The sequence below is a fragment of the Lipotes vexillifer genome, unplaced genomic scaffold (assembly GCF_000442215.2).
Source record: "Lipotes vexillifer unplaced genomic scaffold, Lipotes_vexillifer_v1.1 scaffold100, whole genome shotgun sequence".
NCBI classification, from domain to species: Eukaryota; Metazoa; Chordata; class Mammalia; order Artiodactyla; family Lipotidae; genus Lipotes; species Lipotes vexillifer.
The window spans coordinates 1976121-1994342 of NW_006774075.1; the positions used below are offsets into that span (position 1 = coordinate 1976121).

The window sequence follows — 18222 nt, forward strand, 5'->3', positions numbered from 1 at the left end:
GTTCTTGTCTGCCTCTACTGTGAAAAAGATAAAGCCTTTTTGGAAGATGTAGAGCTAGATGAAATAAACTAAAAATATCATTGTGGTGAATAAGGGCAAAGAATAAAAAAGAAATCCTAAGTTGTCTTTTAGCACTCCTTTTTTAGTAGGCAATAACACCAATAATATAAAGAGGAGCTCTCAGTGATGGTATATAAATAGCTCTGGCTGGAGCAAAATAGCTTTGCCTCAGCTTCTCCAGAGCTAAACCAATAAACTATCACGATTAAATTTTCACAGTTCAAAAGCAAGTCCATTTAAACAAAAGAGGCCTTTACTTCTGCAACAAATCCAATAAAAAAACAATATTTATGCTACATATATGCAATTATGGTTTATGGAGGACATCCACATTTTTCAACAAAAAGACTTTCCTGTTGAATGAAGTTGTTAAAAAGCAAACTTTATGCTCTTACAGTGATAGAGTTCTCAAAGTTCTCAAATGAGCATTTTTATACTCTGACAATTACTACTATAGATAGTCTCTGTTCTAAATAAATTCTATACAAAGAATTTTAAATAAAACCAACGAATACATTAGAGCCTTTGGGGTTTTACACACCTCCACTAGATAAGAATAGAGGTCAGGAGATTATCATTTTTATGGCTCAAATGCTTAGCACACAGCAGGTAAACACTTCCACAACAGTGGATGGGTGACTGGAAGCGGTGGGAAGAGTGGGAAGACAGAAAGCGCAGAGGCTTTAGCATCACCTAGACTTGGGTTCTGCCACTTATATGTGCTCCTTGGGTAAGTATACTTGTTCTAGCCTCAATTTCATCTGTAAAATGGGGATAATACCCACCTCAGAAACTTGCTCTGAGTAGTACATGAGATGAATAATGAATTCATTATAATGAAAATAATGAATTCATTATAATGAATATAATGAACCTAGCAGAATTCCTGGCATACAGCAGACATTCATAAAAATATTAGTTTCCTACCCACCTACTTTTCCCTTAGCCTAAAATAGTTTTCAGGTTGAAATAACTAACATTAGCTAGCAGGACTCCTATAGACACGTGCTAATAACCTGCAGCTATAATCCTATTCTTGTCCTGTCCCTGTTCATTCCACTCTACACTATCTAGATAAAGGAAAAAAACAAAGTTCTGGATGTTACAAAGCGAGTTATCGCTTGACATCTAAAATGGAGTCCAATTCATAACACTAAAAACGTAAAATTTCCCCACAGAATATTTACCTGATGATTAATAAAGGACAAAGTTACAATGAAAAGCAGAGCTGGGCTGCCTACTCGATCCATTCACCAGCTGAGCTACATATTGCTGCAGGTCAGTCTCAAAGAAGGTGGATTTTCATTCTTGCTAAGCAAAATGTACACCTGCACGGGCCTTTGGTATCACCTAAAAGTAGCTGAAAATTTTAAAGTCAAACCCTAAATGTCAATGGTCAGAAGAAGCATGGCATAAAAGAAATTCTTAGATTCCAAAAAGATGACAGAACACCCCTAATATCAACAATTCCAAAATCCTTAGGGGTAAGAAAAAGTACTTTTGGAAGAGGAGTATCCACTAGGGAGGAAGCCCTACTCCCAGAAGTACAGTGCCTGTTACATACAACAGGTAATCACCATTTTAACTTACTCCTTTTCACAAGTTTTCAACTATATTCATATGGAGAAATGTCTCTATAAGAACATCTAAGTCACAATGGAAGTCGGTATCAAAATGTTATTCACTTTCTGCCTAATTTTATAGAAAGATACTTATTCTGTGTAAAACAAGAAAAGACTGTACAACAGTGGACCTATGTGTTCCCAAATGCCCTGCATTAGTTCATTCTATAAACATCTGATGAGCGTCTACTATATAACAAGCAAAGGATGCTAAGGATAAATGGATCAATCGGCAAACTCCAAAGGAGGCAGTAATCTACTAGACTACCCAAAATCAAGGACCAAGTTTCACTTCAGACACCTGATGGTAATTTTTTAGGGATGTGCATTCAGTCAGTTTAATTTGCTAATTAAATAAGTTTACTATAAAATTACTCAAGACTTATATTAGTTTTTATAGCAAATATTTAATATTATTAGCTATTATTATTTACAGTTTCAATTCAAGAAGAACAAAAACAGGAAAAACTAAATAGTATGTTTATTTGATATTATAATAACAGCATATAAAAATTTTTAAAAATTGCATCTATATAATAAAGTATAGTTTTAAAATGTCTAACTTAAAACTTTGTGTAATGGTTTTATTGTTTGAGCTAAAACATATTCTATTTATTTAGTTTAAAAAATGAAATGTTAGCCAAACCTGCAGACTGATCAATATAAGGTAAAAAGTAGCTACGGTATAAGAAAAGATTATAACTATGACAACTAAAAATACCAGAAATAAATAGAAAACTAACAAGTTATATTTTCAAGCTTTGATATTTGCGATATTTGTACAGTTCACCTCAAACTCCATGAAATATTATCTATGTATAAGTATTAAAATGCTATGATATATTCCTCTCCAAGTTTCTGTTACAGATACAAGTGACCTGTGTGCCCCAAAATAATGGGTTTTAAACTTGGGTGTGCATCAGATTTATCAGGGAAGTTTGGTTGAAATGCAGTGTCTAAGCCCCACTCCAGACCTACTAAATCTGAACTTACCCTAAAGGAAAGTGATCCAAATCACAAAATCTCCAATAATTGCACAATACTTTGCTTTCCAGACTCAGTCTAAAATACCCTTTAAGAATTCTACACTTATGCTAGTCATCAATTCTAGCCTACAATTAAACCATGGGGGCCACTTAATAAGTGCACGAGCTGCATTTTCATAGAATAGATGTCACTTCTTCTAGTGACACTTGACCCTGTGAGAGCTGGGCTAGGTGTCCCAGCTAGGTTAGGTGATATATGCTCTCATATACTCTGCTTGTTCTTTCATAACTCTCATCAGACTTGTAATTATTTATTTAATATGTAGATTTCCCTGACTACAATTTCCTTAAGGGTAACGACTATGTCAGTCTTGTTTGTAAATTTAACCTTAGGGCCTACGCATAAACATTTCTTTGTTTGAATGAACGAATGAGCAGGGGCCAATGCTGCTCAGGTAATGTGGGATCAGACCACAAAGGATCACAATGGGTCATAATGGGAGGCTAAGGAGTTTGGACTTTGTCTTACAGGCAACCAAAACCCAAAGTGGAATAACTTGAAGAAAGGTGCATTTTTAGAATATAATCTTTTTTTTTTTTTTTGGTCACACTGAGCGGCTTGTGGGATCTTAGTTCCCTGACCTGGGATTGAACGTGCGCCCTCGGCAGTGAAAGTGCAGTCTTAACCACTGGACCAAAAGGGACTTCCCCATTTGAAGAATATAATCTGGCACTGCTCTACAACATGACAAATTAGAGCAGACCAAGACTGGGGATCAGGAGAAGAGTTAGTAAGTTATTGTAACCATCCAGGTGTGATATGGTAAGGGCTTTAGTTAGGGAGTTGTGGCAGGGACAATGGAAAAGAAGAAATGAATGTTTGAAACATTATGAAGGGTATAAGAGGAATCAAAAGTATCAGCATTAGACAAACTATTATATACAGAATGGATAAACAACAAGGTCCTATTGTACAGCACAAGGAACTATATTCAATATCCTGTAATAAACCAAATGGAAAAAATATGAAAATGAATATATGTAGAACTGAATCACTTTGCTGTACATCAGAAACTAATATAACATTGTAAGTTAACTATACTTCAATGGAAAAGAAAAAGAAGTATCAGCATTAGAAATTTAGTTTAAAACGAAAGAGGTAATTTATTGGTCATATAACAGCCAGTTCTACAAGCAGGTAAGGCTGGATCCAGAGACTCAAATGACTCTCAGTTCTGTTTTCCCTCTTATGTTCTCTACTCTAAAGAAGGCTTTCTTGGCATGGCCAGAAATATGGCGGCTGAGGGTCATAAGATTACATCCTTACAGTTTACTATCTGCAAAGCAACAGACACAACATCTCTAAATGAACTATCAAATCTGCTGGAAGGACTCTATCTCCACATGTCCACCTGCGAATGAGGCTAGCCAGATCACATGCCCACCCCTAAGAAAGAGGAGAAGGGACCCTGTGATTGACAGTCTCACCAGGACCACCTGGAGTCAGAGAGGGAGTTCCCCAGCAACAGTGGTTCTGCACAAGCAAATAGTGTATACCTAAAATACAACTGAGCTTTTTTGGCCAAAGCTGCTAAATGTATTATTGTTTTTGCATCCTCTGGATATTAGTAGACCTAGGTCTTCAGGTTTATAGCTATTTAAAGTAGCTACATTGCTACCAAACTACATTATTTACCTATATTTAAAAAAAAAAAGTACAGTTTAGAGGTTTTAAGAGAGAGGATCAGAAGCCCAACTGCCTAGATTTAAACCCATGTCCCACAATTTACCTCATACATATTACTTCTCTGTCACTACGTTTCCTGTGAAAATGAGGATAACACTTCACAGGGCTGCTGTGAGGATTAAATGAATACATGACAAAGTGCTTCAAGGAGAGCCTGCCACATGGTAAGTGCTCAGTATTAGGGGTTATAACTTCATATATATACATAAGTGTATCTACACATACATGGTAACTGCTAGATAACACAAGCCCTGCATTGGAAGACTATGTTAAGAATGATTTTACATGAAACTGTTCTACCCAGTAGTCAAACCTTAGTGCTCACTCTACCTGACCTATCAGTGGCACTGGGCAATCACACTTCCCTCCTTGATACACTTCCTTCACTTGGCTTCTAGGACTCCACGCTCTTGCTTTCCCTCCTTCTCAGTCTCCTTTTCTGGTCTTTTTCCTTCTCCCAGACCTCTTAATGTTGGAGTGCCCCAGAGCTCAGTCCTTGCACTTCTCTTCTGTTTAGACTCATTCTCTTAAAATCTCAGCTAATCTCTTAGCCAATTAACTCCCCCAATTTTTTATGTCCAGCTCAGCTCTCTCTCTTAACACTAGACTCGTATCGCGCTCCATACCTACATCTCTACCTAGACGTCAGAGGACATCCTGATTTCAACTTTGTCTGAAGCTGAACTCTTGGCCTTCCCCTTCAACCCACGGGCTTCCCCATCTCAGTTAATGGCTCTTCCATTCTTCCAAATGCTCAGGTCAAAAATCTCAGAATTATTCTTGATGTCTCTCTTTCACTCACAATACATTCATCTGGAATTCCTGTTGGCTCAATCTTCAAAAGAGAGCTAGAATCCAACCACTTCCATCACCTCCACTGGCACCATCTAGATCCAAGTCAACATCACTTCTCGATTTCTGAAAAAGCTCAACTTCTACCCTTGCCCCCCTAATTTATTCTCAACACGGCAACCAGAGCGATCCTTCAACCAAAGGATCCTTGAAGGATCCTTTATGTCCTTCCTGATATAAATCAGATGACATTACTTCTCTATTCAAAACCCTCCAATGGTTCTCTATCTCACTCAGAATATGAGGCAAAGACCTTATATGGTCTAGAAAGCCCTACATGACCGGCCCACCCCCATTACCATCCTGACCTCAACTCTCACAACTCTCCTTGATCACGCTGCTCCAACCATACTGGCGTCTTCTCTGCTTCTCAAACACACTGACTCGACCCTGATTCCTGGTACGGGCTTCTTACCTGAAACGTTCTTCTCCATCATACATGTATACTCCCTCAAACTTCTTCAAGTCAACTCAAATGTCACGTTCTCAACGAGGCCTGCACTAACCACATTTAAAAAATCAATTCTCACCACCTCCCCCCACACATCATCCCCAACCCCCCCTTGTTTTACTTTATTCTTTTCTTCCACAGCACTTTCAGCTTTATAATTTATGCATTAAACAAACATTTACATTTTATGTGATTTGTTTACTGCTGGTGTCCTCCATATGAAATGTAAGCTCCATAAGAGCAGGTATCTTTGTCTATTTTATTGATTGCTCTATCAATATTATGTGCCTGACACATAACAGATGCTCAACAGATATTTAGTAAATTAAGTATTTACTCAATGAAACTTATCCTACACTCAACTTTATCTACTTTGAGTTTCAAAGAAACACACTAGTCCATACTGTAGACCATGCTACTTTAAATGGGCCTGTCATTGTTCAGAGGGGGGTGGGAGGGGTCAAGACAGCTTAATAGGGGTGGAAATGGTTAGGAGGTACCATGAAACTGAAGAGACCATCATCTTAAAAATTTCAAACTTAAAAAAGTTTGATTTATACATTACCCATATGATTTGTGCTGGATTACTAAATTACAGGCCAATTCCCATGATTATAATGCTCAAGGCCCAGAAAGTCGCTGTTTTATTTCAGGAAATATTCTACAATCTTTTAGAACTAGAAGTGGCCTGAGATAGCAACTGTTTCTTTCATAAGTAATGAAATAAAATCTGTGAGTTCAAGAACCTTTTCCACAGTGAAACAACTAGTGATAGGAGAGCTAAGACTCACTGACATTGGATACAACTCAACTCTCATACAGAGAGATGATGGCTTTCCGCATCTATAAACAGTCTTCATCTGTCATACGGAGAAGGGCCCTTGAAAGATTCTGCTGAGGTTTTCTCCTGGCCAGAACAAGATGATTACTTCTTGGAGTTTATCAAACTGGAGTGTTAGTCTAATCATTTAAAATTTCTTTTCAGGCATAGTTTACATATAGTACAATTTCAGGTGTCCACTTTTACGAATTTTGACAAACATATACAGTCATGAAACTACGCCCACTATCAAGATACAAAACATTTCACTACCATTAATAGTCCCCTCCCCCAACCCAAGCCTCTAGCGTCCAGTGATCTTTTCTCTGTCGTGATATTTTTTTGCCTTTTCCAGGATGGCATATAAATAAACCATACAATATGTAGCCTTTCAAGCCAGGCTTATTTCATTTAGTGTAATGCATCTGAGAGTTGTTACAGTATTGCATATATCAGTAGTTTGTTCCTTTTTATTGCTGAGTATGTACGTACCACAGTTTGTTCATACCCCAGATGATGGACATCTGAGTTGTTTCCAGGTTTTGGCAATTATGAATAAAATCACCATGAACATTCACATAAAGGTTTTTGTACAGATACAAATTTTCATTTCTCTTGAGTAAACGGCTAAGAGTGGGACAGCTAGTTTATGTGGTAAGTAAATGTTTATAAGAAACTGCCAAAGTGTTTTCCAAAGTTACTGTACCATTTTGCATTCCTATCAGCAACATCTGAGAGTTCTACTTGCTTGATTGACATCCTTGCCAGTGTTGTCTGTTTTTACTGTTTGTTTGTTTTTTTAATATTAGCCCTTCTCCTAGGTGTGTAGTGGTATCTCACTGTGGTTTTAATCTGCATTCCCCTAATGACTGAGGTTGAGCATCTTTTCCTATATCACGTAAATCTTAAGAGATGTCCTAACAATGGAAAGCAAATAATTACCTTCCTATGCGTTGAATTAGTGGGGAGAAAGGGCCTAGGGTAAAACAGGGCACAGAAAATGTTAAACTTCTGTTACATATTCATAAGGCTGTTGAGAGGATCCATCAGGTGACGTACATGAAAATACTTTAAAATATGTAAATTACTATTATAAATCTAAGGGACTGTAATTGCTACAAAGTGTTAGAAAGTTATACAGATACAAAAACTGCACCAGGGGCCTCTAGCTCTCCCAGATGGGAGATGAATAAAACATCTTAGTCTGATCTGCCCTACCAACACTGTCTGTCTACAATTTTGGAGTTGCCCCTAAATTAAGCTAGTTTTTAGTGTTGGAGACAAAGTCCAATTTTTTTTTTTTTTTTTTTTTTTGCGGTACGCGGGCCTCTCACTGTTGTGGCCTCCCCCGTTGCGGAGCACAGGCTCCAGATGCGCAGGCTCAGTGGCCGTGGCTCACGGGCCTAGCCGCTCTGTGGCACGTGGGATCTTCCCGGACTGGGGCACGAACCCATGTCCCCTGCATCGGCAGGTGGACTCTCAACCACTGCTCTACCAGGGAAGCCCACAAAGTCCAATTTTTTTTTTTTTTTTTTTTTTTTTTTTTCAGTACGCGGGCCTCTCACTGTTGTGGCCTCTCCCACTGCGGAGCACAGGCTCCGGACACGCAGGCCCAGCGGCCATGGCCCATGGGCCCAGCCACTCCGCGGCATATGGGATCCTCCCAGACCGGGGCACAAACCCGCGTCCCCTGCATCAGCAGGCGGACTCCCAACCACTGCTCCACCAGGGAAGCCCACAAAGTCCAATTTTTAAGCACAAATGTCACTTTTCTTTTCATAATCAACATAATCAATGAGTTCAGCATTCTAATAATGCCAAGGGATGGACTTATTATTTTAGAATGAGAAGCTGGCCAACATCTGACCTGGTTCTTCCTCCTGCAACTGACATGTCACACCTAAACAAATCTTCAGGCTTCCAAAACTAAAAAGAAAAAATTTGCCCATTTGTCTTTGAAGAGCCTCTACCTATAAGTGATCAATGAATTAAATTTTACTGAAATAATAAGAATCCCTGATGCAGGAGTTTCCTAAGACAAAAACAAACACAAAAGCAAAAATCACTTTTCCAAGATTCCTCAGGATATCTGAATAGACAGGATAACAATGATTAATTGAAAACCACCTAGGGAGGGTCCAGATCAAAGTAAATCCCCTAGGACTTTGCTAGGTATCTACATCCCAATGTGATAAACCAATAGACAAAAACACCAATACTTTGGAGTACTGTTTTAGTCAACAGTATTGTTTACACCTAACAGGAAAGCTTACCTTTCTTTCTTTTAATAGCTTCTTGTAGCCATTCGATCCAAGTGATAATAAAGTAATAAGGACATCTAAAGAAGGTGAAGCTGAAGCTCTTCCTGAAATAAGGATGATAAGTTACATTCAGAAGGGGAAAAAAGCTTTGTAAATTAAGATTTATTACAGTAGCCTATGTACAAATGGATTTTTGTTTGTTAGTTACTTTTTCTGAAGAGCAACTGATTTATTTACCTGGATACATCTTGCTTATTTCCTGAATGAAGGAATCATTAAAGCCAGCAATTATAGCGCCACCTACCGGAACCATAAAATTTTTGTCCAAGCTCTGAACGAAAGCGTCTATTCTACCAACCCGAGCCCCCTAGAACGGAATAAGATGTAGTATTACATATTTAGAAGAAGAGACAGCAACTGCTATTAATAAATACCATTAAAACAACGCAAAGAAACAAAAACCAGATGAAAGATTTTTATTTTCTTTGTACCGATGCCAGTAAAATATTTTTAAGCATTAAACTGAGTTTTTAAATGCTGCTCCTTACAGGTGGAAGAGCACTTTATAGTTACAAGCTGGTTTCACACATAAATCATTTAATCTTCACACCAAGCCTGTGAGGAAGGCAGAGTTTCAGTATCAGTTCAGGTGGGAACTACGCTGAAACAGAACTTTGCGCCTTAAAATTGGGTAAGAGAGAGTGAATTCCTCCCATGCCTTTCATCTGTGATCTTCTATTTGACAATAAATAACAACAGTGGGTCCTACAACTATTAAGTAATTTTAAACACCCTCTGTGAGTTCACGAGTGGCCACCATAATCTAATGGACTGTAGCCACCCACACTGCCAATCAATAAGTTATACATTAAGTGCCTCTCTTTGATGCTTGGATAATCTACTAACCTGCGTGACCATTTTAAGCAACAAGCTCTGCTCCTACCACCACTTGGATAATAAAGGAGAAAAGAAAAATTTTATTTTTAACTTCAACTAATGCAATTTTTTTGGTATACTCTTGGCATAAGAGTTTCCACGTAAGAGTTTCTACATAACTTATGTTTCCTAATGTCATAATCTTAGATGATCTCATTCCACTGCAAACGAACTTGAAGTGAAAATCTAGTATTCTGGTGAAAAACGGAATACTTGCTAGAAATGTAAAACTAAGTTCTAGTCCCATGCGCCATAGTCTATAAACTTCTGCCTCATGTGCTTCAATTTCCTCCTCTTAAAAACTAAGATACTATCTAAATTTCAACTAAGATAGTTTTTTTCTTTATCTGTAGCCACAGATTTTCAATCTGTATTCACAATCTACATTCCTATTAATATTGTAACCCTATTTGACCTTCATCCTCCCACTTTATATCCACATCCATAGCTGAGGGAGAACAGAAGGAGCAGATAGAAGAGAACAGAAGTAGCCTAATCTAAGAGGCCAGATCCAGGCAATAGGTGGAAGCAGCAAAAGCAGAAGAGGGAAGGGGCTCAGACAACTTTGGAGGCTATCGCATGATTGTTTATATCTTAACCTTCCCCTGTCATTCTCCTTTCTAACTTCCTCATAAACTATGATCAGAGAAAATCTCACCTTATCACAGGAAAACAGAGAGAAGCATATGAGACTAATTGAATAAATAACTGAAAACCATGCAAAGTAGCACAAAAAACTAAAGTGGAACAGTCAGAGTTGCCTTTTTATTAACATTTAAGTAGTGCCCAAGGTTTCCTGAGAGAAATATGAACCTAAATTAGGAGGAGTACTAAGAGAGCAATCAGACTTTGCTAGAACCCCTTCATCACTAAAACACAGAAAGCATTCAAAGGGTAGCAAATTCTGTGGCAAGAAAACAAACAGGCTGGATCCAAACTCAGGAACGGTGTATAGACCTCATTCTCCACACTAAAGTCTGGGGCCATTAATGAGGAGGAGAGAAAAACACCAGAAGGCTGGAAGGGCTTAAACAGAATAGGAAACACAGGAGCATGTCCTATGAAGTAAACGGTTGCCATTTATCAGTTCATCCATTTACTCATTTATTCAGGGAACAAATATTTGGGTACCTATCATCTGCCGAACATTGTTCCAGGTTCTGGGCATAGCAGCAGTGAATAAAACAGATCATTGTTCATATAATAATTACGGCCAGAATTTACTTAGAACTTACTGTGCATCAGGCACTGTTCCAAGCACTTTACATTCTTAACTCAGTTAACCCATGCAATAGCTATCTGGGCAGATGCCACAATAATAGCTATTTTACAGATGAGAAAATTAAGGCACAATGAAATTAAAGTGACGTGCCCAAGGTCAGAAATGTAGTTAATAGCACAGCTGAGATTCAAATCCAGGCAGTTAAAGCACCTTACTGAAAGTCACCCAGGCAAAACCTAGGTAGTCAGGATGAAGAGCCCATGTTTAAAAAATAAAATATTGGGCTTCCCTGGTGGCACAGTGGGTGAGAGTCCGCCTGCCGATGCAGGGGACACGGGCTCGTGCCCCGGTCCGGGAAGATCCTACATGCCGCGGAGCAGCTGGGCCCATGAGCCATGGCTGCTGAGCCTGCGCGTCCGGAGCCTGTGCTCCGCAACGGGAGAGGCCACAACAGTGAGAGGCCCGTGTACCGCAAAAATAAATAAATAAATAAAAGTAAAATATTATTCCTATGGCATTTCCATCCTTCCAGCAACTCAGGCCAAAAGTCTTGGAGTCCCTGAATCCTCATTTCCTCGTTCCTTGCATCTGGTTCATCAGCATACAGTGTAATATCGACTCTCAAAATATATCTGAATCCAACCATTTCTTAACACCTTAACAGCAACCACCCTGGCCCACGCCACCAACGCATCTCATGTGGGCTACTGCAACAGCGTTCCCCGCTTGCCTTCCTACAGGCCATTCCCCACAGCGCAGCCGTCACATGTCACTCTCCTGATCAAAACCCTCCATAATGGCTGATGACCATACCAAGAATAAAATCTCAAATCTTTAACACACCTCAATTAACACACCTCAAATTTCTTTACGACCACTGCTGCTCTCATTTGCCCTGGTCCAGCCACGCTGGCCTCCTTGCTATTCCTCATGCATTCCAAGCACATCCCGGCCTCAATGTCTTGGCATTTGATGTTACCTTCTGTCTGGAATCTCTCCAGACAGCTGCCCAGCTCACGCCTTCATAACACTCGGGGCTCTGCTCAAATGTTACTTCTCAGAGAGGACTTCCTGGATCACAGCATCTGATACTCCTCCCCCACAAATACTAGAACATTTATCAAGACCTGTCATCCTTATTGTTTACTGTCTGCTTCTGTTCCATGAGGATAAAGATTTTGTTGTATTTCCTACTGCATCCCCAGTGCCTACCCTGCTGCCTGGCACATCCGTGGGAACCCTGCAAATATCTGTTGAATGAACTGACAATTAGGTCTATGAATAACTAGTATAACACCTACTTCTCTCAAATTCTCAATAAACAAAGTTGCTGCTTCCCACACTTGGGGAGCTTTACAATCCTTAATTCTATGTATTTTTGTGACTCTACTACAACCCTCTCTATTAATGTGTCCTCACATCCATATTCCATGAGTCTCCTAAATTAGTCAGTTTAGTATATGTCAGAAGTATAGGTTCTGCAAAGCTAATTTCCTGGGGACTACATATGCATATCAGAATGCTCTATATGCTCAGCATTGAGTCATTCTGGGACATTGCCCTAAAAAAAAAAAAATTCTGAAACATTTTAGTTATACCTCTTTCTTCATTGTTTGCTTGATTATTACAATACTATCTTCTCAAGAAAGCTTCCCAGTTTTAGTACTTTGTTTTATAGAGGAAGATAAAGGGATTTGGAGTCACACTGAACTATATGGGCCATTTTGCAGCTTGGGACCTTAGGCAAGTCACTTAATACTTCCGAGTTTGTTTCCTCACTTGTAGAATGGAAACAATGAGAAGTACACCTTAAACTGTTAGGATTAAGTTAATAAACTTTAAAAGTCTAGCAGGGGGCTTCCCTGGTGGCGCAGTGGTTGAGAGTCCGCCTGCCGATGCAGGGGACACGGGTTCGTGGCCCGGTCCAGGAAGATCCCACATGCCGCGGAGCGGCTGGGCCCGTGAGCCATGGCCACTGAGCCTGCGCGTCCTGAGCCTGTGCTCCGCAGCGGGAGAGGCCACAACAGTGAGAGGCCCGCGTACCGCAAAAAAAAAAAAAAAGTCTAGCAGGATGCCTGACACATGGTGCGTATGGGTACTCAGTAAATGGTATGTATAACTGATAAAAACTACTGAGATAAATTAACGCTAATTTTAATTTTTTAGAATGTCATGAAACAACTAGCACTGAATAAGACCCAAGTATTTATTTGGCTGAAAGCAACAGGGACACCACCTCTTTTTGTGAGGGCCAATTTTTATGTACTGCTTTTTCTTTTTTAAAGAAATGTCCATTCTAGAAGGTAATACAGTATCTGCAACAATACAACAGCTACCTTATAAAAATTCATTTACCATCTTATAGTGTTATTTCCTGGTTAAAATTTTAGTAAAACCACCTCACGAATGAAGAGGGGTGATAACAAAGTAGGGTATTCGTGATGCACAACTCCATGGGCAGCTTTCATATTGTATCCTGGAGCTTGTTTTCATTTAAGAGTCTTAATCTCTTCAATTACACCACCAAATTTTCTAGTATTCAAAAATATGTCATGAGCACCAAAACAATGAGCACTGCTGAGTTAAGTACATAACATATGGGTAAATGTTAAGGAGCCATTAAAGTGATCACTATGAAGACTTTATAAGCATGTGGAGAGTATAGAAATATAATCTAAGTTTATATTTAAGTTTAAAAATTAAATATGCTTTTGACTACATTTTAGAAAGTTAATACTAAATGTACACAATGGCTATAACCATGTAAAAAGCAATACGTATATGTATTAAAGAAAGAGAAAAAAGGGATACACAAATTATTAAGGGTAATTGTTAGGGTAACAGGGTTATGAGTGATCTTCTATCCCTTCCTCACTTTTCTAAACTTTTAGGAATGCTAGAATATCTGACTTTTAAAAGAATTAAGCCTGCTAAAAATTAAAGAGGAGGAGAAAGGAAAAAGGGGAGGAGGAATAAAAATGAATCACTGAAATAGTATGTTTTTTCAAGATTTCCAGCATAGCTAACTGTACAACCTTCCTCTGCTACCATTCAAATTAGATATAATCTAGTCTGAAACTGTGATAAGCCATAAAAAGTTAAGGAATAATGCAAAAGGATACCAAGGAAACAGTAAATGGTCTTCCTCAAAGGTTTTAAGAAACACTCGAATACCATGCATACAACCACTCCACCTCTGGACTTCTTCTGTTATGTAAACTAATCTATTTCCTTATTGATTAAGCTAATTTGGGTTGGGTTTTTGTTACTTGCAGTCAATTACATACTAACTGGTACAACCTTTGAGTAAAGAAATTAAGCAAATCAGCTAATACTACTGTATAAACCATATTTATATCAGAGATAATACTAGTACTCAAAATAACAAAAAAGAAAACAAAAAAATTTATGAGATAGGATCTACTGGGCTAAGGAGCATTCACCACCACATGGCAGAAGGCCACAGATAATCTGTGAATAACTCTTATCCACATAACACAAATCACATGTGTGTCAAAACTGAATATTTGACTAACATCATTACGCACACAAATCATAAAATTCATATCATACCCAGATAATATCTATCCATATCCTGATATAGTGTGAATAATTAATCACTGTAAGTAAATGTAATACATCATTTATTCATTCAATTGTTTGAGTAACCAATTATTGAGTGTCAGTTATGTACCAGGTACTGTCCTAAGTATTGAGGACATAACAGTAAACAAAACAAAGTCCTTCCCCTAACAGAACCTTAATTCTAATCACTACCAATAAGTAGACAGTAAACAAATGGTGACAAGTGCTATGGAGAAAAAGAGCAAGAGGCTATCAATTTCAAGAAGCACCATTACTTTACATACCACTAGGTAAGAATAAACATTGCCAATTAACATTATAAGACACCTCAGTTTCAGAGATATAACATGGAAAAATGTGTACTTTAAAATCAATGAATATGGCAAAACAGAAAAAGAGGGATAGAAAATGCTGGCAAGGAAGAAGGTGCTATTTTAGATAAGGTGTCTGAGAAAGTCTCATCAATCTAAAGAAAGTCAGGTAACAAGCCACGCAACTCTCTAGAAAAGCAACCTAACAAGAGGTATGAGCAGGAGTGGGGTGCACACGGGTAGCACAAGAGAGGAAGAGAAAGGAGGCAAATGTGCCAGGAGGGTGGGTAAGAGGGAGAGCAGCAGGAAATGAAATCAGGGAAGCTGCAGATGCCTGAGGACACAAAGCCATGGCTGTGACTCTTACTCTGAGTGGGATGGGAAGCTCAGACATGTTTTAAAAATAAGAATCTAAAACAGATGACTGGGATCTAGGTGATGCTTATAAAAATAAAAAAAAATACAATCACAGTTTTTAAAAACTTGCCAACTCCATAGTTATACGCTAGAATGCTTATAAATGAAGTCATTTTCAGTAATCAATATAGTTTTAAAAACACTCTAATCCACTATATTAGAAAAATGAAAACATTGGCAATGGAACATTCTCAGAAAGTTAAAAAAATAAGCTACTAAAGTATTTCCATGTTGGTGCTGACCAAAACTATAGTCCAATGACACTAGCAAAGAATAATGACTTTTACTGAGTGACTAGTGGATGCAAATTTCTAATGCTCCATGAATTAGAAGATGCTAGATTAACCGTTTTCCTGTATTAGGTTGTAAGAAAAACAAAGTAATAATCCCAAATATGTTAAAATCCATTTTTTCCTGACATATCTTTGGAAACTCTCTTACCTGCTGAATGAGGTGCATGCACTTTGAAGACTGCACTCCATAAGCATTGTTAACTATATGTGGAATGTCATAATTAGCACAAATCACAGCCAGTTCTTCTAATCTATAAACATATTCAATAGAAAGACATATTCATACTCTGCCTTAATAAATTACGAGAAAAGTTTTTTAATTTAATAGTTATCCTTAAAGTATACTAGGGGGAAAAAAAGACAAACTGAAATTTCTACAGCAGTATTTTAGCATATAGTTTGGCACCTTGGAAATGCATAGCAGGCATTTAAGGATAAACTTGAAAAAGCTTTTAAATTAATGTCATCAATAAATAAGAAAATGTGTATTTAGAAAAATCTTACATAAATGGTAGCTTTTAAATCACTTGAAAATTTCCTATATAAAAAGCAAGAAGCAGATTATTTATAAAGACCTCTTACAAGGTTGATATGCTCATTTTTAAATGCTTTCGGTTGCTTATCATCCTAAGCTAGTATCTGTAAAATAATCAGCATATCTTGAAATGTTAAGAAATCTCACATTAAGCATCTCATAAAGTAAAAAATACATTTTCAAATAGACTTTAATGTATTAAAAAATACAGAACATTAAAATATTTCAGTACCAAAATAACATTTTCCAACAACTTGGATACTAAAGAATCTTTTAAATAGCTGCTGGTTTTAAATTCACTCGTACTCCTTCATTTGACACTCCCCATATTAAAACAATCTGAGAGTCTAACTTTATGCAAAGTAAGGTAATAAATTTCAATTAGAGTGTAATAAATGATGTTCCTTTGCAAAACCAAATAATACTTGTGACTGAAGTCATCTCTAACAGAAATGTCTTCACACTATGAAGCTAAAACTATATCCTATGGTTTGATAAAATTAATTTTTAAAAAAATTCTCTCTACAGTATAAAAAATTTGGAAGCAAAGCATTTTGAGAGAATAAAAATTATTTCTCAGATAAATGTACTACAAATATATATTATATGGTTTAATTATCAACTTACACATAACAAATTTTCCTTTTATAGTAGCTGTGCATTAATATGTTTTTAAACTACAAACAGAACTAAACTCAGAAGTTTTCAATTTACTTCCCGAAAAGTTTTATAAATTAAAAACTTATTTTATCACTCATTTTCATAAACCTCACAAATCAAGGCAGAAAACTAATCATTTTGTTTTTAACAAAATGGACCTTCTGAGATACACACAAGTATTTTCTTCATAAAAGGCACTTTCACATGTTTGTGTTCTAATGAAAGTATTCCTTGATAACAAGCTTCCTTGAGAGTAAGGCACTATAATAACATAAAGTACTATTTTTTTAAATCACTTGAGTAGTTTTAAATATTCTGAATTGATCAAATTTGGTAATATTTTCAATGTGTATGAGAAAGGCAAAGAGAAGCAGAAAAAACATTTTCCATGTGAATCAGACTGTATTCTAACTTAGAAGCCAATTTAAGGTGTTTCTCAATTTGAAGAAATGATACTCTTCTTTTTTTTAACATTTTCTTTGATTTTGCCCCACAATACTCTCTGTCCAGTTAACTAATAAAGACAATATATATGTGCAAATTAAGACTATAAAGGAATTAAACTTAAAGAAATCAAAATGTATTTTTAAATTTAATAAAAGCAGAAATTCAAACATATTACTAATAACTGAGCATCACCATTTTCCTAAAGTTCACTCTAATCAGAAACATTCATTATGTAACACCACCAAAAAATAGTATACGAGAATTCTATTGAATGAAAAAAAACCTTTTTGATTTTTTCCAAAGGAGACAATGCATGTAAAATGTACTTAGCACTATACCAGGCATACTGTAAACATTCCAAAACAGTTATTCAAAATGATACAGATGGCCAATGGGCACATGAAGAGATGCTCAACATCGCTAAGTATTAGAGAGATGCAAATCAAAACTACAATGATGTATCACCTCACACCAGTCAGAATGGCCATCATTAAAAAGTCTACAATTAATAAATGCTGGAGAAGGTCTGGAGAAAAGGGAACCCTCCTATGCTGTTGGTGGGAATGTAAACCGGCACAGCTACTATGGAAAAGACTATGGAGGTTCCTTAAAAAAACTAAAAATAGAGTAGCCATAGGATCCAACAATCCCAATCCTGAGCATATACACAGACAAAATTCTAATTCAAAAAGATACATGCACCCCTATTCATAACAGCACTAGGTACAATAGCCGATATATGGAAGCAACCTAAATGTGCATCTACAGATGAATGGATAAAGATGTGGTCTGTATATATAACGGAATACTACTCAGACATAAAAAAGAATGAAATAATGATATCTGCAGCAACATGGACAGACCTAGAGATTACCATACGAAGAGAAGTCAGAGAAAAATAAATACCATTTGATATCACTTATATGTGGAATGTAAAATATGATACAAATGAACTTACAAAACAGAAACAGACTCACAGACACAGAAAACAAATTTATGGTTACCAAAAGGGAAAGA

General features: G+C 37.2%; 1 protein-coding gene across 1 annotated transcript in view; it reads right to left on the reverse strand.

Moving 5' to 3' along the window:
* The window catches only part of SEPSECS (Sep (O-phosphoserine) tRNA:Sec (selenocysteine) tRNA synthase), a 35457-nt gene that overhangs the window by 9538 nt on the left and 7697 nt on the right, over nucleotides 1-18222 (reverse strand). Inside the window, exons 6-8 of the mRNA XM_007448801.1 lie at nucleotides 15712-15814; nucleotides 9037-9166; nucleotides 8812-8903 (exon numbers count right to left, since the gene is read on the reverse strand). Coding sequence (XP_007448863.1) covers nucleotides 8812-8903; nucleotides 9037-9166; nucleotides 15712-15814 — 325 coding nt within the window. The remainder of the gene's footprint in view (nucleotides 1-8811; nucleotides 8904-9036; nucleotides 9167-15711; nucleotides 15815-18222) is intronic.